Genomic DNA, 26835 nt, shown 5'->3' with positions numbered 1-26835 from the left:
AACTTCTTCTTTAAGAGGCTCCTCTGTCCTCCACTTGTTATCAGTATAAAAAGACACCTGTCCACAACCTCAAACAGTCACACTCCGAACTCCACTATGGCCAAGACCAAAGAGGTGTCAAAAGACACCAGAAACAACATTGTAGACCTGCACCAGGCTGGGAAGAGTGAATCTGCAATAGGTAAGCAGCTTGGTTTGAAGAAATCAACTGTGGGAGCAATTATTAGGAAATAGAAGACATACAGTGCCTTGCGAAAGTATTTGGCCTCCTTGAACTTTGCGAACTTTTGCCACATTTCAGGCTTCAAACAAAGATATAAAACAGTATTTTTTTGTGAAGAATCAACAACAAGTGGGACACAATCATGAAGTGGAACGAAAAAAATTGGGCGTGCAAAATTATTCAGCCCCCTTAAGTTAATACTTTGTAGCGATTGCTGCGATTACAGCTGTAAGTCGCTTGGGGTATGTCTATCAGTTTTGCACATCGAGAGACTGAATTTTTTTTCCCATTCCTCCTTGCAAAACAGCTCGAGCTCAGTGAGGTTGGATGGAGAGCATTTGTGAACAGCAGTTCAGTTCTTTCCACAGATTCTCGATTGGATTCAGGTCTGGACTTTGACTTGGCCATTCTAACACCTGGATATGTTTATTTTTGAACCATTCCATTGTAGATTTTGCTTTATGTTTTGGATCATTGTCTTGTTGGAAGACACATCTCCGTCCCAGTCTCAGGTCTTTTGCAGACTCCATCAGGTTTTCTTCCAGAATAGTCCTGTATTTGTTAGCTGTCAAGAGTCAGTGGAGTAGCTAGCTAGATAGGTTGTGCTAACAAGCGAACTGGTAGTATGAAACATTCAGAACCTTTGTCCAATAATGATGCAGAAAAATTAATCCATGCTTGTGTTACTTCTAGGGTAGACTACTGCAATGCTCTACTTTCCGGCTACCCGGATAAAGCACTAAATAAACTTCAGTTAGTGCTAAATACGGCTGCTAGAATCTTGATTAGAACCAAAAAACATGATCATATTACTCCAGTGCTAGCCTCCCTACACTGGCTTCCTGTCAAGGCAAGGGCTGATTTCCAACATACAAAGCATTACATGGGCTTGCTCCTACCTATCTCTGATTTGGTCCTGCCGTACATACCTACACGTACGCTACGGTCACAAGACGCAGGCCTCCTAATTGTCCCTAGAATTTCAAAGCAAACAGCTGGAGGCAGGGCTTTTTCCTTTCGAGCTCCATTTTTATGGAATGGTCTGCCTACCCATGTAAGAGATGCAAACTCGGTCTCAACCTTTAAGTCTTCACTGAAGACTCATCTCTTCAGTGGGTCATATGATTGAGTGTAGTCTGGCCCAGGAGTGTGAAGGTGAACGGAAAGGCTCTGGAGCAATGAACCGCCCTTGCTGTCTTGCCTGGCCAGTTCCCCCCTCTCCACTGGGATTCTCTGCCTCTAACCCTATTACAGGGGCTGAGTCACTGGCTTACTGGTGCTCTTTCATGCCGTCCCTAGGAGGGGTGCGCCACTTGAGTGGGTTGAGTCACTGACGTGATCTTCCTGTCTGGGTTGGCACCCCCCCCCCCTTGGGTTGTGCCGTGGCGGAGATCTTTGTGGGCTATACTCGGCCAGGATGTTAAATTGGTGGTTGAAGATATCCCTCTAGTGGTGTGGGGGCTGTGCTTTGGCAAAGTGGGTGGGATTATATCCTTCCTGTTTGGCCCTGTCCGGGGGTATCATAGGATGGGGCCAGTGTCTCCTGACCCCTCCTGTCTCAGCCTCCAGTATTTATGCTGCAGTGGTTTGTGTCGGAGGGCTAGGGTCAGTTTGTTATATCTGGAGTACTTCTCCAGTCTTATCCTGTGTGAATTTAAGTGTGCTCTAATTCTCTCTTTCGGAGGACCTGAGCCGTAGGACCATGCCTCAGGACTACCTGGCATGATGACTCCTTGCTGTCCCCAGTCCACCGGCAGTTTCAACTGTTCTGCCTGCGGCTATGGAATCCTGACCTGTTCACCGGACGTGCTACCTGTCCCAGACCTATTATTTGACCATGCTTGGCCATGTTCTGTTATAATCTCCACCCGGCCCAGCCAGAAGAGGACTGGCCACCACTCATAGCCTGGTTCCTCTAGGTTTCGGCCTTCCTAGGGAGTTTTTTCCTAGCCAACGTGCTTCCAACACCTGCATTGCTTGCTATTTGGGGTTTTAGGGTGGGTTTCTGTACAGCACTTTGAGATATCAGCTGATGTACGATGTACGAATTTGATTTGAAGTGAATTAGATTTCTTAATCTTGCGAGATAGCTAAGCTTGATAAAGCACTTAGGGTTGTGTGCATTGTGCTGCACTTTGTACCCCATTTGTTTCATATGAAATATACCGAAGTGACTTTTTCATAGCAGTTTAGGAGACTGAGGTTAAGGTTAGGAGAAATGATCTAACCTGCTATGAAAATCCCTTTGTGACAAGCCCCCCCCCCCCCCGCCTCTTTAGCTAGCGAACTAATGAGCAGGTGCACATTATGAAACTGAACCTAAAAGAAAGTTCCTTCAAGTGCAAAACTCAATCCCTAGACGTAAATGGTCAAGAGTATAGCCTATTCTTATTGCCAGATCTGTTTTGTGTCAGTCACTGCATGTGCTTCTTAAAGAGTGGTGCGCCTCCCGAGTGGTGCAGTGGTCTAAGGCTGTTGGGGAAGCTATTCTTCAGAGCCGTATCACAACCGGCTGTAATCGGGAGTCTCATTGGGAGGCGCACAATTGGCCCAGCGTCGTCTGGGTTAGGGGAGGGTTTGGCCAGGGTAGGCCGTCATTGTAAATAAGAATTTGTTAACTACCTAGTTACTTTTTTTTTTAAACAAAATATAAAAAGTCACTCTTTTCCCAATAAATATTTATTTAATGGGATCAAGTGACAGTATCGATCACATCTTTCATCTTTTCCAAAGACAGCTCAGTGAAATATTAACAAATTTACAATCATGAGGAATGTAACAAAACAAAACCCTTATAAAAAATCAGATCAGGACCTTCCCGAGTGAGTGAAAGGTGGCCAATGGCCATCAATGTCTTGACTTAGCCTGATCTGTTGGGCAAGACCACACAAACCGATCTGGGACCTGGCTAGTCTTTACTGACCATTGGTGTTCTGGGCCAGCTGGTGGTGGTCTTGGCTATCCAGACTGAATCACAGTTTCACTGTCGTAATGACTAATTCATAGATAATGGAGTGAAATGTACAGAATGAAGCTAAATTCGGTCTGAATTTCAAGGCTAGGACTTGGTTGGCCATGGGTAGTCTTGGTTGTGGCTCAGCTCCAGGATACGTCCATCATGACACCCACACTCATTTAATGCTTTATAATTCATCTTTATCTGTTACCTGTATGGGAAAGAGGAAGGAAAAGTTAGTAACAGAACTTAATGTGTGGATACTGGCCTAAACATAGTTGTTGTACTTAGAAACATACCACTTCATCCTCATCTTGAATTTCCTCTTCTTCCTCAGCCTCTGCCGCCTCTTCAGGCTCCTCCTCTGGCTCCTCAACCTGTTCGTTGAGATCTACGTTCATACTGAGCCGCAGCATGCGTTCAATCCTGTCTCCATAGGCCTTGGTGTCTTGAAGCTGGTAGCCTGAACGCAGCGTGGCCGTCTCAAACAACACCATGGCCAGGTCTGAGGCAGTCTGGTCCTCGGCATCAGTCTATGGGGCGAGGAATACAAAATAAGTTATATTTACGGTTCGAGTCATTTAGTAGCAGTGTTGGGGAAGTTATTCTTAAGAGTTTACCAAGCTACCAATTACTTCACACGGAAAGTTTGGCTTAACTAAAGCAAACCTTAAAAAGTAAACTATTTAACTGAAATTCTCTTTGAAAAAAAAAAAGCTGTTTGCTACATCCAAACGACTTCATTTAACCATCATATGTCGATCGGAAATGTCAAGACTACAAATGGTCACTTTGGGGCCATATGTTAACAGAATGTGTAACAACCTAAACACCAAAAACAAAGGGACTAAGTGAGAATTAGGCAGGGCCCGGTTTCCCAGATCGTGATGGAACTTAGGCTCACAAGTGTTTTAAAGATTAATCGTTCCTACAACGGCCCGAAGACGTAACATGCGTTACCCAAAACACCACACAGATAGAAAAGTCAAAGTGAGTCATTGGAGCATGTGTCGATGCTGATAGGTTCGAAAAAAATGGGAGCGCTGCCCTCCGATCTGCTTTCTCCATTCAAATCTTACCTTTACATTATTTCACAATACTGACGAGGGATCAGCTCCTAGATAAACTACCAATATTAAAGTGGCTTATTATAATACTTAATTTTAAAAAATGCACTAAATCCCCGATTTGGCACATGTTCAGCTACACATGAAATATATTGGAGACAAATTACAGACATAGCCCACAACTAGCAAAATAGAACATGAAATGCATTCCAATATGACTGAAATAGGCCTATATTCTAGCGTTTATATTTTAATTCAGCCATCTCAGTTAATTTGAAGAATCTTTTTATAAGTTGGTTGTATTAAGACATTGACAACTTTGTTTTCTTGTCAATTTTGTTCTGAAGTTAAGCAGTCAGAGACATAGTATCACATGGTTTATGTTTGATTACGGGCATTTTCAAGAACGATAATAACGATGATTTTGGGAAACCGCTCTGAGATTTAACGATGCTACTACGAAGGTTCTAACGACCAACTTAGCCTTAAATATGCTTTTGGGAAACTGGGCCCGGGTCTGATGCCGGAGAAAAAAGAAATAGCCTACTTCACAACTTCTTTAGCAGTTTGTAGTTTGCTACACTGTTACATGGAGTGTACATGTACTGAAAACACTACCTAGATACGAATTCTGTTCAACTACCGCCAAGCTACTGCAAAATTAAGTTAAATTACATGTAGTTCACGACTCCAACACTATTAGCAGACACTTGTCTAGGGTGACATCCAGTTAGTGTATTAAACAAAAAAACAGTAATACCTGCCCACAGATCAGACTGACAGCAACATTTACCATTTCAGTTGTCAGTGTCTATCAGTGAGCTCTAAAAGTATTGGGAGAGTGACACGTAAAGGATAAAATTAGGTTAAAGTGCAGACTCCGCTTTAAATTGGAGGCCATCCATATCATTTGAACCATTTAGAAATTACAGTACTTTTTGAACCTAGTCACCATTTTAGGGGACCAAAAAGTATTGGGACAATTTTACTTTAATTAAAGTAGTAAACCATTTAGTATTTGGTCCCATAGGCATAGCACACAATGACAAGATCAACCTTGTGAGTACAAATTTGTTCGATGCTTTGTTTTTTCAGATTGTACCCAAATATAAATTAATGATTAATAATGTATTGTGTAATTTTGGAGTCACTTATTGTAAAGAATATATGTTTCTAAACACTTCTACATGAATGTTGATGCTACTATGATTATGGAAAATCCTGAATGAGTGCGACTCACAAAAACTACCCCATTACAAAAACGTTATCCTCCCCTGTTATTGTAATGGTGAGATGTTAGCATTTCTTTGGGCGTATGATGTATTTAACTTTCTCACCTCATTATTCACGATTCAGTCAGGATTATCCGTAATCATGGTAGCATCCACATTAATGTTGAAGTGTTTAGAAACATCCTATTCACAATAGAAGTGACTCCAAAATGAATACATTTACCATTCACTTCTAATCGGGCACAAAATAAAACAAAAACACATTTGTAGAGTCACAAGCTTAATGTAGTCATTGCATGTTATGAACATGGGACCAAATACTGAATTTGAATCCACACAAGTGAAATTGTTCCAATACTTTTGGTCCCCTAAAATGGAGAGGTGGGGGGGGGGCAATTATGTACAAAAATACCCTCAGATGAATACTGACAGTCTGCACTTTAACCGAGTCATAACATAATTTCAAATCCGAAGTCAACACACAAAAAAGGGTACTGTCCCAATACCTTTGGAGCGCTGTATAGTGGATCAATAATATTGTGTTATATTACAGACATCACTCAACTTTCTCTGGCTTGGACCACATTGGCACCACTCAATAATCAGGTTGAGATGGGAGTATTATGAACACAGCTTCACATGGTTGTGTATGTGATACTTACAGAAATGCGTTTCAGCATTTCCTTGATGAGAGGGTGCTTTGGGTTGATTTCTAATGTTTTCTTCTGGCTTGCATAATAACTGGAAATACAAAGCAGAACACAATATAAAGGAAGAGATCAAGAAGTGTCACAAAACAAAGGGTGGTAATTATAAAGTGAGATCCAGGTTTACCTCAAATATTCATGCAAGTCTCCCATTGACAGATTGAGCTTTTGTGTTACATCAACACCTCAGAATGCTACCTGAAGTGCATAGTGATCACTCACTTTGTGGAGATGTCTTTTCCTGTCTGGTAGGCCTGTGCCTTCATGATCCTCTCCATGTTACCAGACCAGCCGTACTGGCTGGCTACCAGGGCACAGGGAGACTTGGTCAGCCTCTGGGACAGGATGGCCTTCTCAATCTAAAGAAAAAATAAAATTGGCAAATAAGAAAAGGTTTCCCACAATATATGACAAGTAGCCTAGTGGTTAGAGCATTGGGCCAGTAACCAAAAGGTTGCTAGAGCGAATCCCCGAGCTGACAAGGTACAAATCTGTCATCCCACTGAAGGCAGTTAACCCACTGTTCCTAGGCAGTCATTGTATATAGGAAATATACTTAAGACTTGCCTAGTTAAAAAAAAAAAAAAATACAATTAAACATTTCATCCCAAAACATTTAGGGTCACTGGCAGTGAGTCATACGTCGTCTTTGGAAAGTATTCAGACCCCTTGACTTCTTCCACATTGTGTTACGTTACAGCCTTATTCTAAAATGAATTAAATGATTACAAGTCTTCAGTAATCTACACAATATCCCATAATGACAGCAAAAGCAGGTAAAAAGAAAAAAGAAATACCTTCACATAAGTATTCAGACCCTTGGCTATGAGACTCAAAATTGAGCTCAGGTGCATCCTGTTTCCATTGATCCTTGAGCTGTAGCTTCACCTTGGAGTCTACCTGTGGTAAATGCAATTGCTTGGACATGATTTGGAAATGCACACCTGTCTATTTTAAAAAGGTCCTACAGTTGGCAGTGCATGTCAGAGCAAAAACCAAGCCATGAGGTCGAAGGAATTGTCCATAGAGCGCCGAGACAAGATTGTGTCAGATTACAAATATGGGGAACGGTAGCAATACATTTCTGCAGCATTGAAGGTCCCCAAGAACAGTGGCCTGCATTCTTAAATGGAAGAAGTTTGGAACCACCAAAATGCCTAGAGCTGACCGACCAGCCAAACTGAGCAATCGGGGGAGAAGGGGAACATTATGTCAATGTAATATTTCAGTTTTTTAAATTTTTTTTATAAATAAGCAACATTGTCTTAACCTGTTTTTGCTTTGTCATTATGGGGTATTGAATGTAGGTTGAGGAAAAAAACAATGAATACATTTTAGAATAACGCTGTAACCTAACAAAATGAGTAAGTCACAGGGTCTGAATACTTTCCGAGGCACTAACTGCAGTAAAATCCCATGTGACCATTGAGTCACAGTAATGTATTTTTATGCACTCTGGACATCATTTGGTAGTACCCAACCTGCTAACGACCATCCTGTCCTTATGGCCTGGTACTTCGGGCTCTATCGTCCTAACCACCGACGTCAATGCTAATGAAAAATCTAAATGTCTATCCACGAGTCAGAATGTATAGCCTTACGGGCTGCTGTTGGTTCATTGTGCAGGGCGGCTTATGGAGTTAAGCAAAAATTTGTGAATTTGAATAACCTAGCAATTGGGCATTTTTTTTCTTTTCAGTAAGGATGTATCGATCCTGTGCAGGTGTCGTTACACGTGGTCTGCCACTGCGAGGAAGATCAGCTGTCCATCCCGTCTCCCTGTAGCGCCGTTTTAGGCGTCTCACAGTATGGACATCGCAATTTATTGCCCTAGCCACAACTGCAGTCTTCATGCCTCCTTGCAGCATGCTCAAGGCACATTCACACAGATGAGCAGGGACCCTGGGCATCTTTCTTTTGGTGTTTTTCCAGAGTCAGTAGAAAGGCCTCTTTTAGTGTCCTACGTTTTCATAACTGTGACCTTAATTGCCTACCGTCTGTAAGCTGTTAGTGTCTTAATGTCCGTTCCACAGGTGTATGTTCATTCATTGTTCATGGTTCATTGAACAAGCATGGGAAACCGTGTTTAAACCCTTTACAATGAAGATCTGTGAAGTTATTTGGATTTTTACAAATTATCTTTGATTTTCAAAATTAAGCACTAATTTGACATAATATTGAAGACAAAATTAAATTGAGATCGATCTGATTGGTGAAAAGATGATCACTTACCAAAACAGCTGTGCAGCCTGATGCAAGGAACAGAGCACAAGCTTCCCCCCCCCCCCCCCCCAACTTTCTCAATAGTCAATAGTCTAGTCACATCATGCAACCCATATACATTTAGATCAAGTTTGTATCATTCACAACTCAATTCACCGAATAACTGAATCTAGCCTATAGGACCCGTTTCAAATGATCACTTTTCCACTCAACATAGCCACTTCATATGCACACTCCACAGGAGGCTGCTGAGGGAAGAACAGCTCAATATCTGTAATGGAGTGAATAGAATAGTATCAAAAGCATGTATTTGTGGAACGACTGATACCATTCTATTCATTCCATTCCAGCCATTACGATGAGTCCATCCTCCCCACTTAAGGTGCCACTGGTCACATGCACTCCGGAATGTGAAACATATCCCTCCTATTTTATTCCGCTAAGTTCAATTATGTGTGGAGGCCTGGAGATGCTAAACGTATTTATTAGAAGGTAAATTACCGTGAGATCGGCAGTCTATTTCATGACAACCGGCTGACAAAATGGCATGACCGCCACAGCCCTAATCATGACTAAACATTCTGGGAAAATAAAAATAAGAAAAGTTGTCGTCTGAAGTCTGGTCTTTCACATTCATTATCTGCACGTTACCTTGTCCTTGAGGGCGCTGTCCTTCATCCAGGTGGTGAGGGGTTCGTACTCCTTCTCCAGGACCTCCCTGGTCTCCTTGGCCTTGTCGCTCTCGTCAAACTTAATGCCCTCCTTGGCCACATTCTGGAAGCGCTTACCGTCGAACTCTGGCAAGGCCTGGACACAGTACTCATCTACTGGCTCGGTCAGGTAGATTACCTCATAACCCTTCTTCAACAGACTCTCTACAAAGGGAGAAGACTCAGCCTGGGGGAGAGGACATTCCACAAGGGTTAGGAACATTAACCTTGACTATATTACTCCTTACAGAGCTGCAAACAAAGGGCCAAGGGGAAGGAGTAGTGAGCGAATTGGCACCAGCCGAGAGTGGTTGATTCAGATTTTCGGGGATGTGACTTTCTTCCTTACCTTGACCTCGGTTGAAAATATCAGAATTCAAGGTAAGGGAGGAAAAGTCAAGGGAAAATTTAGAGGGTAGTGTTTTAATTCATCCAGTTTATGGTCCACCCTCTACCCACTTGCTTGTAGCTGGTTCTGGCCTTGAAGTACAGTTGGCACCTGTTCTCCTTCATCTGTTATACATACCATTACATCAGAGTCACCTATACCTACAGTACCTCCAAGTACAAAAACCTGTAATTTGGCTCTATACTATACAGATGGGAGTGTTCAAAGTCAAACTCTACCCACCTCCTTGCGGCTGGTTCCGGCCATGAAGTAGATCTTGTCCTGCTTGTCCTTCATCCTCTCTACGTACTGCTCCAGGCTGGCCAGCACCGTGTCGCTGTTGGAGGTCTGGAAACGCAGCAGTTTGGCCAGACGAGTCCTGTTGGAGTGGTCCTCGATCACACCCAGTTTAATGTTGGTGCCAAACTCCTTCCAGAACTTCTCATTGTACTGCTCCTCTGCAATCTTCTTTATCATGTCCAGGGTCTTACGCACCAGCTTCTTACGGATGACCTGGATGGAGGGGAAACGTAAGGGAGGAAGGGGCTTTAATTATGAAGCTCACATCATTCACTACATTGGTTAATGATAAGTAATTATGTTCAAATCATCATCTTCTGTAAGCACCAAAGAGAAGAGATCTGACCGAAACCTGTCAGTTAACAGTCTGAACTTGCTTATTTGAGATTAGAGGCTCACCTTGAGCAACTTGTGCTGCTGCAGGGTTTCTCTTGACACATTCAGTGGCAGATCATCAGAGTCCACCTAACCAAACAATCACATAATCAGAAATCAGAAAAACTGAAGTATTAAATGAACTATCATTCAAATGTACAGCAGGGTCAAATACATTTCTATTCAGGTAATTCAGATCGTAAACTAACATTTTCAATTTCCTTTATTGATCCAAGCCTGCATAGCCCTAGTAGCTACGTCACTCACCACTCCCCTGACAAAGTTCAGGTATTTGGGCATCATGTCATTGAAATCATCAGTGATGAAGACTCTACGGACAAAGAGCTTGATGAAGTCGTTCTTCTTGGTTCCATACTCGTCGAACATGCCCCTGGGGGCAGCAACGGGGACAAACAGGATGGACTTGAAGGTGACCTCACCCTCAGCTGTGAAGTGGATGTGGGAGAGGGGCTCATCTGTGTCCTGGAGGGAAGACTGAAAAATCAATACAATTCGAACACCAATCAAGTGTATTGATTTATAAAGCCTTTTTATATCAGCAGTTGTCAATGATTTACAGTAAACTAAGACAAGACACCAAAGAGAAAAAAATAAAAAAGGCACATTAGCTAAGAAAAACCCAGTGGAAGGAAGAAATGTCAAAAGGAGGTGCAGACTGCATACCTTAGAGAAAGTCTTGTAGAAGGCTTTGTACTCATCCTCCTCTACTTCTTTGGCTGGTCTCGTCCAGATAGGCTTGACGTCGTTCATCAGCTCCCAGTCCCACACGGTCTTCTCAACCTGGACGAAAGGAATGAAGTTGCTTGGGTACTTAAAAAGTCAAGTTGATGGCTTAGGTGTGCTAGTATTGGAATGGATCAAATAAACTGAAGGAGAGTTTAGGGAAACAAAATAAAAACACATTTGTTTTAACCTTCTTGGGCTTGTCCTCCTCTTCCTCCACCTCTACCTCATCCTCAGTGTCATCTTTCTCCACATCGGTGTCCTCGATGGGCTCCTCAACAGTCTCTGTCTGGGTAGGGAGAGAAGGGAACATGGCAAAATGTTATTTCTACAGCTCACTGCTGTAGAACACCATGGGTTGTGCCATTGGCGTTCTACAGCTCACTGCTGTAGAACACCATGGGTTGTGCCATTGGCAACGAACTATGACGCCCTCAATTGTCTCAAATCCATCCTCTCCATCTGCAATGATCTGAAAACAGACCACATGAAAGCCAGTCTAATGATGAGCAACTACCATAATGTTTCTAATCAGTGCAGATGAGAGGACAGGAGACAATGTACAGTAAATTATAGTATAGTCCCACTCCTATACCTTGCTGGCCCAGATGTAGATGGGGAAGTTGATGAACTGTGAGTATTTCTTGACCAGGTTCTTGATGGTTTCCAGCTCCAGGTAGTCTGTAGCCTCCTCCTTCATCACCAACCTGGAAGAGTAAAACAAATGCGAAATGCAAGGCTTTGTACATTGGATTTCATTGTGGGATTTTGTCCCGTGTCATCTCATCTTTCAATGCTATATAAGTAGTTAATTGAAATCATGGCCACAATATGAATACCATCACCTAGTATTCAATACTTAAATACTTGGAGCACTGCCAGATGGGCGGGATATTCACTTTTGGGAGTATGCCATTGGAGCCACTTACGTGATGGTGGTGCCCCTGCCGAGCGTATCCCCGCGAGGGTCCTCAATGACAGAAAACTCATTGGAGTCAGACTCCCAGATGTGCTGTGTGCCGTTGTTGTGCTTTGAAGACACGATCACCTTGTCGGCAACCAAGAAGGTAGAGTAAAAGCCCACGCCGAACTGGCCAATAAGCTCAGAGGTGGACTGGCCCTCGGTTTCAATCTCCGTCATCTTGTTGAGGAACTCGCTGGTGCCCGACTTGGCGATGGTACCCAGGTTCTTGACCAAGTCCTCTTTGGTCATGCCGATGCCCGTGTCAGTGATGTGGAGCATGTTCTTCTCTTTGTCCATCTGGGGAAAAAATTAAGATAAAAGCTCAAGCTCAGAAGTCCTACGAGTATTTATCTTATGATTTCCATGTCTTGTGGAATGGATCAGTCAAAAACATTTACAAAGTAAAGGCGTTTGGCTCTTCCTCAATTCATCTTTACTTGATTCCTTGCATCCACTCCTAAGTCTCAAAACCCAAAACCCACTGGAGAAGGTCTGAAAGGAGGAACTTTGGACATTCTCCAGTACGGAAAGTGAGTTGAGATTGAACCTGTGAGGACCATGAAACACCTTGATCTTGATGGTGAGCTCCTCATTGGCTGCCAGTGCATCCTCGTTGGTCAGAGACATCATTCTGATCTTATCCAGAGCATCAGAGGCGTTGGATATCAACTCTCTCAAGAAGATCTACAACACACAGGAGTAAAGGATGGTTATGGTTGACTTACACCCATTTGCCCCCTTTGTTCGATTAAATCCACAATCTGTATTTAGGGACCGCTCTTTCAAAAGGATAGCCTACACAGTTCATATCAGGCAGGTGTGCCATTAGCAATAAGCATGATTCTATAGGCTTACTGATGTAGCATATCACCTGATATAAAAAGTATTAATCATTGTAATGTGGTTAAATTCAGCCAGAGAGCACCCTTAGATCATGGGAAAAGGCTACACTTGAAATCATCCAAGGTGAATGGCTAAACCCACTACGTTATGAAACCACACACTAATTGCAGAGACTTTGATATTACTGGCCGTAGTTGATTAGGGATGGTCATATGACCTTTGTTCCAAGTACTGACAATTTTTTTGGAGGACTACAAAATAAAAAAACTTATATAAGACATTTTTAGAAAAGCAACATTTCACTACATGCCAACAATGCCTAATTTATCATAACAATGACAGATAACGAATCCTAATTGCCTGAAACTAATATCAACTGGTAATATTGTGAAACCGCAGTGTACCACTTGTAGAAGCCTATGGTTGTGCAATGGCATGGCCTTGTTTTGTAAATTTAACAGACAATCCGCTATTATTTCCCGAGATCACATCCAAGACATTTTTGGTCAAAAAAAAGTTAACCGATTAAAATTGGGTCAGATTAGACCGAAGTGATTCACATCTCATGTCAAGAACAGTTATTCAAAGAGTAATCATTTGAATCAGGGCTCAATTTGAAAGTAGAAAGAAATTTAATGGTTACAAACCAAAATCGGTCTTTCCAATATACAGACGATAGATTAGGTTAATTAAGCCTGTTCTGTTCTGAATTTTCTAAATGGATTAACAATTCTACATTGAACACTATGGGGATGAATTATGACCAGGACATCTGTTTGGTGATTAGGCCTAGGCTTAATTATTCGGATGAAAAATACTGCCTTTATCAAACTAATGTTTCAGCATATTTTCAGTGTGGAACTGGTCTAGTAGGGGATAATAGCCTAGGTTAACCAATTTGAAAATGCCACTAGTAGTTCGCAAAGTAGGGTCGCCACTAACATTAACGTAAACTCGTACAACGCCTTGGTCCGTACAATTGCCCTTATTTTAGCGCCCCAAAAACGTAATACTTCCAGATCAACTGTAATGTCAATACCATTGTAAAGCACAAGTTCTCCCCTTTCCAAGAGATTCAATTACATGACCTAAACACTGCCCGTTTCTGCACAATTCACAATTCAAGCCCCGTCGGGTCTTTAAAAAAATTAAATGGCAGGTGGGGAAGCGAAACTAATGCGTGATAGTGAGAAGGAGAGATGTGTGGGAAAATGGCTTTTTCATGGCGATCTGTCCAACTTATCACCTTATCGCCTCTAAAATGTAAATAAAACACCATAAAGAGTTTATATAATGTGTCATTACATACCTATTTGAAGGTTTGTGTTGAATTTGAGTCGGGTTTTTAGGGCGGTGCTAAAGTGATCTTAGAAGTAAACCGCGGCTTTGAGAATGATGATCGCATTGCAATGATGAAAAAAAATGACTAGGTATCCACTGTCCATTTCTTGGTTTTAAAGGATGAGAGAAGTGCTACACCTGGTGGAAATAGATTGCAAGACAGAAAAAGTTGCTTCATGCGTGCTTGTACGTTTACATCTGGACGTGTCATGTTGTAAAGGATGGTCGGTTTTTTCAAAATTTCTCCAATACTATAGACCCATTACCATGTCGATCAACGCTTGAATAGAAACTAGTTCACACCCCCGATTTTGAAGTCAACAGTCGCTAGTCCGATTAGTTCTTTGTAGCCTCGTTTGAATGTCGCGGTTACGCACATTTGTACGGAATGGGGTGAGTTTACGTTAGTTACCACAGCCACGAAGTCATAAACCCTGTCCATCTCTACAATTTTCTTTTTAAAACCACAGTGTTAACCTTAAGACCAAAGAGCAATTTTTTGTATTTATTCATTTTTGGTGGCTATGGTAACTAGTGACAACTAGCCTAATGCCTCAATCCTCAATCACACCGACAGAGTCATTGACTGTGTTTGAATACCCACACTAACATACAGTACACTATATACTTAGATAATAAACTACATACTGTTAATTCTTTAGTATACTGTAAACAGTATCGTTTCAGTTGAGTATATACTAGAGCGTCGCCTGTCTACGGGAGTTGATGCTGTTAGCATAACTTAACTTATAATACAGTCAGCACTTCTATTGCAACTTCGTATTTCGTCGTCCTAACGTAGTCTACACTGCTATCTGCCCAGCAGCTAGCCAGCTAGCAAACGTCCACCGTCTACCGAATAGCAGCACTGTAGAAACTATTACACTCAACTGAACGACTTGATTAGTGTAGTGTTAGCTAGCTACATAGTTGTCTTTGCTGTCTTTGTATCCAAGATAATTGTGTAGTTTAGAGCGTGTAGTCTTAGAGTGATTATCTTAATTCACAGAGGTTAGCTAGCCAGCTATTTGTCGTCCTTAACGTAGGAGACACTGCTAGCTAGCCAACAGCTAGCCAACGTCTACTGAATAGAACTTCCGCACTCAACAACCCGGTCGCATTCCGCTTCGCTCCACAGGTAGTATCACATTTTTCATTTCATTTCTTTACAGCACAACGGTTTGATTTGTTTGATCGTAGCTAGCTACATAGCTAGCTACATAGCTGTCTGTGTGTCAAAGATAATTGTGTAGTCTAGAGCGATTTTCTAGGTTAGCTAGCCAGCTATTGTCGTTCTTTTAACGCAACGTAACGTAATCAACACTGCTAGCTAGCCAGCTAGCCCCCGAATAGCAGCACTGTAGAAAGTATTACACTCAACGGAACGACTTGATTAGTGTAGTGTCAACAACGCAGCCACTGCCAGCTAGCCTACAAAGTCAACAACGCAGCCACTGCCAGCTAGCCTACTTCAGCAGTACTGTATCATTTTAATCATTTTAGTCAATAAGATTCTTGTTACGTAAGCTTAACTTTCTGAACATTCGAGACGTGTAGTCCACTTGTCATTCCAATCTCCTTGCATTAGCGTAGCCTCTTCTGTAGCCTGTCAACTATGTGTCTGTCTATCCCTGTTCTCTCCTCTCTGCACAGACCATACAAACGCTCCACACCGCGTGGCCGCTGCCACCCTAATCTGGTGGTCCCAGCGCGCACGACCCATGTGGAGTTCCAGGTCTCCGGTAGCCTCTGGAACTGCCGATCTGCAGCCAACAAGGCAGAGTTCATCTCAGCCTATGCCTCCCTCCAGTCCCTCGACTTCTTGGCACTGACAGAAACATGGATCACCACAGATAACACTGCTACTCCTACTGCTCTCTCTTCGTCCGCCCAAGTGTTCTCGCACACCCCGAGAGCTTCTGGTCAGCGGGGTGGTGGCATCGGGATCCTTATCTCTCCCAAGTGGTCATTCTCTCTTTCTCCCCTTACCCATCTGTCTATCGCCTCCTTTGAATTTCATGCTGTCACAGTTACCAGCCCTTTCAAGCTTAACATCCTTATCATTTATCGCCCTCCAGGTCCCCTCGGAGAGTTCATCAATGAGCTTGATGCCTTGATAAGCTCCTTTCCTGAGGACGGCTCACCTCTCACAGTTCTGGGCGACTAACCTCCCCACGTCTACCTTTGACTCATTCCTCTCTGCCTCCTTTCCACTCCTCTCCTCTTTTGACCTCACCCTCTCACCTTCCCCCCCTACTCACAAGGCAGGCAATACGCTTGACCTCATCTTTACTAGATGCTGTTCTTCCACTAACCTTATTGCAACTCCCCTCCAAGTCTCCGACCACTACCTTGTATCCTTTTCCCTCTCGCTCTCATCCAACACTTCCCACACTGCCCCTACTCGGACGGTATCGCGCCGTCCCAACCTTCGCTCTCTCTCTCCCCCGCTACTCTCTCCTCTTCCATCCTATCATCTCTTCCCTCTGCTCAAACCTTCTCCAACCTATCTCCTGATTCTGCCTCCTCAACCCTCCTCTCCTCCCTTTCTGCATCCTTTGACTCTCTATGTCCCCTATCTTCCAGGCCGGCTCAGTCCTCCCCTCCCGCTCCGTGGCTTGACGACTCATTGCGAGCTCACAGAACAAGGCTCCGGGCAGCCGAGCGGAAATGGAGGAAAACTCGCCTCCCTGCGGACCCGGCATCCTTTCACTCCCTCCTCTCTACATTTTCCTCCTCTGTCTCTGCTGCTAAAGCCACTTTCTACCACTCTAAATTCCAAGCATCTGCCTCTAACCCTAGGAAGCTCTTTGCCACCTTCTCCTCCCTCCTGAATCCTCCTCCCCCCCCCTCCTCCCTCTCTGCAGATTTGTGACAGCCGGCCGCCCAACAACCTGCCCGCTCGACCCTATCCCCTCCTCTCTTCTCCAGACCATTTCCGGAGACCTTCTCCCTTACCTCACCTCGCTCATCAACTCATTCCTGACCGCTGGCTACGTCCCTTCCGTCTTCAAGAGAGCGAGAGTTGCACCCCTTCTGAAAAAACCTACACTCGATCCCTCCGATGTTAACAACTACAGACCAGTATCCCTTCTTTCTTTTCTCTCCAAAACTCTTGAACGTGCCGTCCTTGGTCAGCTCTCCCGCTATCTCTCAGAATGACCTTCTTGATCCAAATCAGTCAGGTTTCAAGACTAGTCATTCAACTGAGACTGCTCTTCTCTGTATCACGGAGGCGCTCCGCACTGCTAAAGCTAACTCTCTCTCCTCTGCTCTCATGCTTTTAGACCTATCGGCTGCCTTCGATACTGTGAACCATCAGATCCTCCACCCTCTCCGAGTTGGGCATCTCCGGCGCGGCCCACGCTTGGATTGCGTCCTACCTGACAGGTCGCTCCTACCAGGTGGTGTGGCGAGAATCTGTCTCCTCACCACGCGCTCTCACCACTGGTGTCCCCCAGGGCTCTGTTCTAGGCCCTCTCCTATTCTCGCTATACACCAAGTCACTTGGCTCTGTCATAACCTCACATGGTCTCTCCTATCATTGCTATGCAGACGACACACAATTAATCTTCTCCTTTCCCCCTTCTGATGACCAGGTGGCGAATCGCATCTCTGCATGTCTGGCAGACATATCAGTGTGGATGACGGATCACCACCTCAAGCTGAACTTCGGCAAGACGGAGCTGCTCTTCCTCCCGGGGAAGGACTGCCCGTTCCATGATCTCGCCATCACGGTTGACAACTCCATTGTGTCCTCCTCCCAGAGCGCTAAGAACCTTGGCGTGATCCTGGACAACACCCTGTCGTTCTCAACTAACATAGAGGCGGTGGCCCGTTCCTGTAGGTTCATGCTCTACAACATCCGCAGAGTACGACCCTGCCTCACACAGGAAGCGGCGCAGGTCCTAATCCAGGCACTTGTCATCTCCCGTCTGGATTACTGCAACTCGCTGTTGGCTGGGCTCCCTGCCTGTGCCATTAAACCCCTACAACTCATCCAGAACGCCGCAGCCCGTCTAGTGTTCAACCTTCCCAAGTTCTCTCACGTCACCCCGCTCCTCCGCTCTCTCCACTGGCTTCCAGTTGAAGCTCGCATCCGCTACAAGACCATGGTGCTTGCCTACGGAGCTGTGAGGGGAACGGCACCTCAGTACCTCCAGGCTCTGATCAGGCCCTACACCCAAATAAGGGCACTGCGTTCATCCACCTCTGGCCTGCTCGCCTCCCTACCATTGAGGAAGTACAGTTCCCGCTCAGCCCAGTCAAAACTGTTCGCTGCTCTGGCTCCCCAATGGTGGAACAAACTCCCTCACGACGCCAGGACAGCGGAGTCAATCACCACCTTCCGGAGACACCTGAAACCCCACCTCTTTAAGGAATACTTAGGATAGGATAAAGTAATCCTTCTTACCCCCCCCCCCCTTAAAATATTTAGATGCACTATTGTAAAGTGGCTGTTCCACTGGATGTCATAAGGTGAATGCACCAATTTGTAAGTCGCTCTGGATAAGAGTGTCTGCTAAATGCCTTAAATGTAAAATGTAATAACTTGTTAGCATAACAAATGACTTGCTAATAAACATTTGACAATTTCAGGTGTACGTAAAGTCAATCTGTAGTGCTAGAGCAAGTTCTGGGCATTCGTAAATCCAGAGCGTTTAGCTCTGAGCGTTCAGAGCGCACACTGGAGCGCCCCTGGCCGAGGAGTAGAGTTCAGCAGAGATTCAACTGCAGTCAAGCACCCAAGCTAACTGGCTAATGTTGGCTAGCTACTTCCAGAAACAATGAGAGATCACTGACCATTGTTGGAACACATTTCCCAACTTCAGTCAACCAGCATTTAGAACGTGATAAAACTGCAAGACATGTCGCTTGTGAAGCCCATCACTTTACAGGCATTCATTTCTGTAGGCTCACGGCACAGGCGTGTGTAGAGGGAGCGGTTGGAACACAATTGAGTGTAAAGGAATTTAGGGAGCAGAACTGTGATGTTTGGCTTGTTTTATTGTTTGTGTCCTGCAAATGCACATATTGAATTCTAGAGTCAAAAGAAAAATAACGTGGTCTTCAACACAGACAAAATATAGTTACAGTATTTAGTTGAAGATGGGCCATGAGTGCTCGAACTACAATTGATATGGTGAAAACAATGTCCCAGGCAGGCATAGGCAAAGTCACATCAATACCTTTGTCAGATAACACAAACGAATAATTGGCACTATAGCTAGCAATCATGATGATTTAAGACTCAAACTACATCTTGTGCACTACAAATGGATGTTCGCTGTGAGGGCCGATACGCCCACGCATTGACACTTGTTAGCTACATTTCAGGGGGTGCTATTCAGGAGGACATATTTTTCCATCTCATGATTCCAGAGCATGAAACAGCACATGGGATGTTCAGTGTGCGGTGTCACTATATTGACAAAAAGCAGATTCCAATGGGGGCGGTGTTGCGGTCTATATTCAGAAGCACATTACTGTAAAGCTTAGAGGGGATCTCATTAAATACTGTTGAAGTAATATGGCTACAGGTTCATCTGCCTCACCTAAAACCCATTCTTGTGAGAAGCTGCTATAGACCAAGTTCTAACAGTCAGTATCTGGATTCCACGGGATTCTGCATAGATGGGGCTCCATTGATCACGGGGGCAGTGGGTCGGCCTCTGCACTCTAGTTATTAACACGTCTTCCCCTGCAAGCCTTGTATGATACACCCACTGAGCTACTATAATGGATACAATGAGACCAAATGGCAGCAATAGAGCAGAAATCAGATGACGCAGGTAACGCTTGTCATGCATGTGGAGATATTTCAGAGCATGACAAACTTCTATTTCCCACCGAAGCTTGGTGGTTAGCGAGGGGGAATGTTGGAAAGATTTTTGGAATTGGGGGGGTGGGGGGATTGACTTGTCATCAGTTATGACCCAAAAAAAGTTGGCTAATGAAAAAAGAAAAAAAAGTATCCTTGCTGACGTAGCAGGCATTGCAGGAACTCAACACAAGCATGTAGAGCAAATACAAGAGATGATTAACAAACTGCAAAACCCATTTGAATGTGATCATGGCTCAGTTGATGTGCAGGTTCGATTTCACTTGTAGCTGATCAGCAGTCATGTGACCCATACGTAGAATGTATGCACACATGACTGTAAGTCGCTTTGGATAAAAGCGTCTGCTAAATGGCATATATTATTATTATTATATGTGACCAAATGTTGCAGACAACTTGTCACTATGGAGGAGTTTTGGTTCTTGACTCAAAAGGGAATACTGTGCCATCTCCCTCTGAGCATTAAAACGCATGGTGTGCCGATTCAGTGCTCTTCTCTGCATGAAAAAGCAATGCGTCCAGATTGGATGTGACAGGAGAGATGAGGTGCGCACTGTCGACCACTGACTTCGAGACGCTCCGACGCAACATGCATCAGGCACACCCATCTTAGTGGTTGTGAGATTTGTCTTATGTCAGACTAATTTGCAATTGACCATCATAGACCCACATTAAAAAAGTATGTGGAGTTAAGAATCCAATTTTTTTTTTAAATGTTTGACTACCATAGCCCCAATTATGTAATTTTCTGTCACATGGTTGTCGTCTTGATAATTTACACATCAAAATAAGATTGTGGGCCAAAGTAGTTGGGGAACCCCTGGGTTAGGCTACAGATGGCTGAAACATGGGGTTGCACATCTGCATTTGTTTAGGCTACCCCAATGGGCTGATCATTAGCTTTAAGTGTAGCGGCAAAACCATAATTTTTACTTCGATACCAAAGTCAAATATACAGCACTATTACTGTTTAAGACACTCAAATTTCCATCTGGAGATCTAGGTTACTGGTGTGCAGGCTTTTGATCCAGCTTAACAAGATCTTGTTGAACAGCTGATTTGTAGAATCTGGTGTGTTAGAGCAGGGCTGGAACAAAAGGGTGGAGTGCACACCCAGTGCCTGACAGAGCTCCAGACTAACCCTTTCCCCCGTGCAGTTGGAGGATTACCAGAATCAGGAGGGAATAATCAGGAAGAGAACCCTTCCAATTTTAGGGATGTTTCCATTATCTTTCAAGTCTACAACAGGATAAAGACTGTTCCCCAGTATGTTTCTGCGTGAGTGTTTGTCCACCGCCACCACCACTCACCTCCTTGTTCTTGTAGAGTGAGTTGATGATAAGCTTCATCATGCGGTTGACCTCTGCCTGGAAGACATGCTTCTCAGATTTCTCTCTGATCTCTTTTATCTGAGCTGCGTTCAGCCCGTCCAGCTGGATAGACTCCTCCTCCCTGGAGAAGGAGCAGAAAATTAGTGATATTGAAAGGATTAAGCACTTAAGTCAATGACCACTCATCACATTTCTGTTCCCTAGACAATGCTTTAAACATTGGTGACAAGAATTTGATTTAATGAAGGGCTGATTCACAGTCAGCAATGTAGACCATGGGCATGACTCCTGGAGAGGGTGCGTCAAGCATCTACCACCAGGGGTATTTTTTATTTATTTATCCTTTATTTACCTAGGCAAGTCAGTTAAGAACAAATTCTTATTTACAATGACAGCTGACCCCAGCGAAACCTTCAACTAACCCAAATGACAGGTCCAATTGTGCACCGCCCTATAGGACTCCCGATCACAGCCGGTTGTGATACAGCCCAGGATCAATCCCGGGTCTGTAGTGACACCTAGTTACTTCCGGCGCCAACAGAGATGGCCGTCTCGCTTCGCGTTCCTAGGAAACTATGCAGTTTTTCTTTTTTACGCGTTATTTCTTACATTAGTACCCCAGGTAATCTTAGGTTTCATTACATACAGTCGAGAAGAACTACTGAATATATGATCAGCGTCAACTTACCATCAGTACGACCAAGAATATGATTTTCGCGAAGCGGATCCTGTGTTCTGCCTTTCAACCAGGACAACGGACTAGATCCCAGCCGGCGACCCAAAAAAACGACTCCGTAAAAGAGGGAAACGAGGCGGTCTTCTGGTCAGACTCCGGAAACGGACACATCGTGCACCACTCCCTAGCATTCTTCTCGCCAATGTCCAGTCTCTTGACAACAAGGTTGATGAAATCCGAGCAAGGGCAGCATTCCAGAGGGACATCAGAGACTAACGTTCTTTGCTTCACGGAAACATGGCTCACTGGAGACGCTATCGGAGGCGGTGCAGCCAGCGGGTTTCTCCACGCATCGCGCCGACAGAAACAAACATCTTTCTGGTAAGAAGAGGGGCGGGGGCGTATGCCTTATGGCTAACGAGACGTGGTGTGATCACAGAAACATACAGGAACTCAAATCCTTCTGTTCACCTGATTTAGAATTCCTCACAATCAAATGTCGACCGCATTATCTACCAAGAGAATTCTCTTCGATTATGATCACAGCCGTATATATTCCCCCCCAAGCAGACATCGATGGTTCTGAACGAACTTTATTTGACTCTTTGCTAACTGGAATCCATACATCCTGAGGCTGCATTCATTGTAGCTGGGGATTTTAACAAAGCTAATCTTAAAACAGGACTCCCTAAATTGCATCAGCATATCGATTGCGCAACCAGGGCTGGAAAAACCTTGGATCATTGTTACTCTAACTTCCGCGATGCATATAAGGCCCTGCCCCGCCCTCCTTTCGGAAAAGCTGACCACGACTCCATTTCGCTGATCCCTGCCTGCAGACAAACTAAAACAATAAGCTCCCACGCTGAGGTCTGTCCAACGCAGGTCCGACCAAGCTGATTCCACACTCCATGACTGCTTCCATCACGTGGACTGGGATATGTTTTGTATTGCGTCAGATAACAACATTGACGAATACGCTGATTCGGTGTGCGAGTTCATTAGAACGTGCGTTGAAGATGTCGTTCCCATAGCAACGATTAAAACATTCCCTAACCAGAAACCGTGGATTGATGGCAGCATTCGCGTGAAACTGAAAGCGCGAACCACTGCTTTTAATCAGGGCAAGGTGACTGGTAACATGACCGAATACAAACAGTGCAGCTATTCCCTCCGCTATTCCCTCCGCAAGGCTATCAAACAAGCTAAGCGCAGTATAGAGACAAAGTAGAATCTCAATTCAACGGCTCAGACACAAGAGGTATGTGGCAGGGTCTACAGTCAATCACGGACTACAAGAAGAAAACCAGCCCAGTCACGGACCAGGATGTCTTGCTCACAGGCAGACTAAATAACTTTTTTTGCCCGCTTTGAGGACAATACAGTGCCACTGACACGGCCTGCAACGAAAACATGCGGACTCTCCTTCACTGCAGCAGAGGTGAGTAAAACATTTAAACGTGTTAACCCTCGCAAAAGCTTGTCAGTTTTCTTTCGTTTGGTGCCTAATGAATACAACCCAGCTGTGAGATGCTATGACCTCCCCTATGAATCTAGTTCCTCTCAAGTTTCTTCCTCTGACCTACCTCTGCACCACCTCATCATCTGTTTTGGAACCATCTCTGCTTTTTCCCAGATCATCTTCCACAGTCCCATCAATGTCAAGTCCATCTTCTGCTCTCACAGATGCTGAAATTAGAACAGATTAGTTAGGAAAAGACTTAAGTGAATGGATTTATGTGAAGGGCAACCTATTCAGAGGCTGAATGTGTATCTAGTTACATGTATCTATCTAGTTAGCTGGATTGAAACATAATTGCATGCAATCTATGTAGGGGGGGGTATAATGGGCTATAACTAAACAGCTTTATTATTTAGATGCATTTCCTGTATTCTGGTTAGAACAAACTGAGATAACTAGGATGAACAAGCCAAGACTAGCAGCAAAGAAATACTGTAATCCGAGAGGGTGTAGGGCTATGGGGTTACTAGCTAATCAACTCTAACGCTAGGAAAAGGAACGATATTTGCTTGTACCTGTAAGGACACTTTCAGAAACACGTGTGAAGTGAACGAATCTCCTTGAATCAATTCCACTTAATAAAACGTTAATTCATACAAATAAAAAGCCCAATGATACCCATATCTAGGTAACTATTCGTTTGAATTGCAAGCTTGCATTTTAGCTAGCTAGCCAGCCATCTAGCTTACCTGGCTACAAATGAAGGAACTCGAGTTCAAGAGCTTGATAGCTCATGTGGATGAACACCGTTAATAATACAACATATCCTCAGATACTCACCGAAAGCTAAATGTGCACAAAGCAGCCCAATCAACCAGATCCGCTTCATTTTGTGAAATATGATTGAATGAAGCCCAGCTCTTCAGACAAGCTGTGATCAACACAATCAACAATGCCTTGAAAAGGAAGAATAACAAACTCGCACTCCCACCAACAGCGCTCCATTTAATACCCCCCACCCCACCCCATAACGGACCAATCACAGGACACCACGCACAAACCTCAGCCAATAGCAGCAGGACATTTCACTATCTACAGCACATTTCCTGCCAATAAATGTCTTCCATGTACAATTTAACACGTGTCTTGTAACCATGAGCAAAATAATTATTTTAGCGCTTCCAGTTGAGACAGCAAAGATTATTGCTCAACAGACAATGTCTACGCATGTTGCTCAATCAGTGGTTGTAGATTATAAATTGTATTGTAATGATGATTATTGATCAATGTTCTATTTATTCACTATAATGATGTTTTGTTCACTTAGAGAAGCTCATAGCCTACCAGACATTCATAATGCAAAACATAAGAAACATTTATTCACGCAATAAAAAAAAAGCAGAGGGATAGGATATTTTAGGGACATAAATCTATACATGTGCAGGAGGCATGAGTAGACATGTAAATCCACGGTCAGCTCAGTAGCATCTAGGTGTCTGGGATAACCTGAAATATTTGATATGATTAATGGATAGATAATTGTATCTGCAGTAGACTGTCCGTTATCTGCAGCTTCAACAACCAACCACAAGGTGGTGGTTCAGGAATTTTAAAAAAAATGTAAGTGGTGATAATGCTGTGTGTGTGTGTGTGTGCGTGTGTCTGTGTGTGTGTGTGTTTGTAGCCTATTTTGAAGAACATGAGCTGTATATATCCCTTCAATTACAACCTCTGAATTCTCTGCATGTCATGCTGTGTTCAATATTGTAGAAAACTGAAAATTGGTTAAAATAGCTCTTACACAGCCTGGAGGTGTGTTGGGTCATTATCCTGTTGAAAAACAAATTATGGTTGTTCTAAGGGCAAACCAGATGGATGATGTGGTAGCCATGCTGGTTAAGTGTGCCTTGAATTCTAAATAAATCACTGACAGTGTCACCAGCAAAGCATCCCCACACCATTACAAATCCTCCTCCATGCTTCAACGGTGGGAACTACACATGCGGAGGTCATCCATTCACCTACGCTGTGTCTCACAAAGACACAGCAGTTGGAACCCCCAAACATTGGACTTATCAAGGACAGATTTCCACCGGTCTAATGTCAATTGCTTCTGTTTCTTGGCCCAAGCAAGTCTCTTCTTATTGGTGTCCTTTAGTAGTGGTTTCTTTGCAGCAATTTGACCATGAAGGACCGATTCACAGTCTCCACTAAACAGTGGATGTTGAGATATGTATGTTACTTGAACTCTGTGAAGCATTTATTTGGGCTGCAATTTCTGAGTCTTATAACTCTAAGGAACTTATCCTCTTCAGCAGATGTAACTCTGGGTCATCCTTTCCTGGGGCGGTCCTCATGAGAGCCAGTTTCATCATAGCGCTTGATGGTTTTTGCGACTGCACTTTTCAGTATTGACTGAACTTCATGTCTTAAAGTAAGGATGGACTGTCATTTCTCTTTGATTATTTGAGCTGTTCTTGCCATAATATGGACTTGGTATTTTACCAAATAGGGCTATCTTCTGTCTACCACCCCTACCTTGTCACAACACAACTGACTGGCTCAAACACATTAAGAAGGAGAGAAATTCCACAAATTCATATTTACAAGACACACCTGTTAATTGCAATTCATTCCAGGTGACTACTTCATGAAGCTGTTTGAGAGAATGTCAAGTGTGTGCAAAGCTGTCATCAAGGCAAATTTGAAGAATCTCAAATCTCAAATATATTTTGATGTGTTTAACACTTTTTTGGTTACTACATGATTATATATGTGTTATTTCATAGTTTTGATGTCTTCACTATTATTCTACCATGTAGAAAATAGTAATAATAAAGAAAAACCCTGGAATGAGTAGGAGCGCCAAACTTTTGACTGGTACTGTACGTCTCGTGTCTGAGCCGTTGAATTGCATCTCTGCTTTGTCTCTTTACTGACGTTTTGCATGTTTGATTGCCTTACGGAGGGAATAACTTCACTGTTTGTAGTCAACCGTTTTCCCAGTCACCTTGCCATGGTTAAATGCGGTGGTTCGCTGTGATGCCCCTCAGCCTGCAGTGAATGTCATTCATCAGAGGTATCCTGAGATACTAATAGTAAAGAAGGTAGACTTTGTTGCGGTTATTGCGCAAATGATAAATTAAACTGGACAAACTAAAACTTTATTTTTTAAAATAATAGAAATCATTGTGAAGGTGGCCAAAATATTTTGGGATCTTCAGGACTTCACGGAGGAAACGTTACAGGGAATAATGAATGAAGAGTTTCCCCCCTCTCAGGTTCCTGAGCCTGTGTTGGTATCTGAGTAGACATTTGAATCTTCTTCAAGGAGGAAAGCTTTAATTTTTGTTCCTCCTTCCCCTTCCCCTATTATTCCTGCATTAAAGTTTATCCGTTGTCACCCCATCCAATAGGTGGCGGCACGCACCTCTAACGTTTGTTTGCAAAA

At 43.6% G+C, this 26835-nt stretch overlaps 1 protein-coding gene across 1 annotated transcript; it reads right to left on the bottom strand.

Moving 5' to 3' along the window:
• Nucleotides 1-2886: 2886 nt before the first annotated feature.
• Nucleotides 2887-25370, bottom strand: LOC124004857 (endoplasmin-like). Its single transcript, XM_046313690.1, has 16 exons — nucleotides 24225-25370; nucleotides 23509-23611; nucleotides 21226-21367; nucleotides 12457-12573; nucleotides 11855-12186; nucleotides 11521-11632; nucleotides 11116-11214; nucleotides 10866-10982; nucleotides 10449-10664; nucleotides 10206-10271; nucleotides 9750-10019; nucleotides 9060-9305; nucleotides 6408-6544; nucleotides 6141-6219; nucleotides 3479-3712; nucleotides 2887-3390 (listed from the first exon to the last, which is right to left on the bottom strand). The coding sequence occupies exons 1-16, from the start codon at nucleotides 24271-24273 to the stop codon at nucleotides 3367-3369; spliced, it is 2343 nt and encodes a 780-aa protein (XP_046169646.1). The 5' UTR covers nucleotides 24274-25370; the 3' UTR covers nucleotides 2887-3366.
• Between the last annotated feature and the right edge of the window lie 1465 nt (nucleotides 25371-26835).

This window comes from Oncorhynchus gorbuscha, linkage group LG02 (genome assembly GCF_021184085.1).
Source record: "Oncorhynchus gorbuscha isolate QuinsamMale2020 ecotype Even-year linkage group LG02, OgorEven_v1.0, whole genome shotgun sequence".
In the NCBI taxonomy this organism is placed as follows: domain Eukaryota; kingdom Metazoa; phylum Chordata; class Actinopteri; order Salmoniformes; family Salmonidae; genus Oncorhynchus; species Oncorhynchus gorbuscha.
Note: the sequence above shows the minus strand (reverse complement) of the source record. Positions and strands in the feature narration are given on the sequence as shown.

Bases quoted from the DNA above. Each gene is read 5' to 3' on its own strand.
- LOC124004857 (XM_046313690.1), bottom strand. From the start codon at position 24,273: ATGAAGCGGATCTGGTTGATTGGGCTGCTTTGTGCACATTTAGCTTTC. The intron at 23,612-24,224 runs GTGAGTATCTGA...TTCTAATTTCAG, and splicing joins TTGTGCACATTTAGCTTTCG to CATCTGTGAGAGCAGAAGAT. The intron at 9,306-9,749 runs GTGGGTAGAGTT...CCTCTCCCCCAG, and splicing joins CCGGAACCAGCCGCAAGGAG to GCTGAGTCTTCTCCCTTTGT.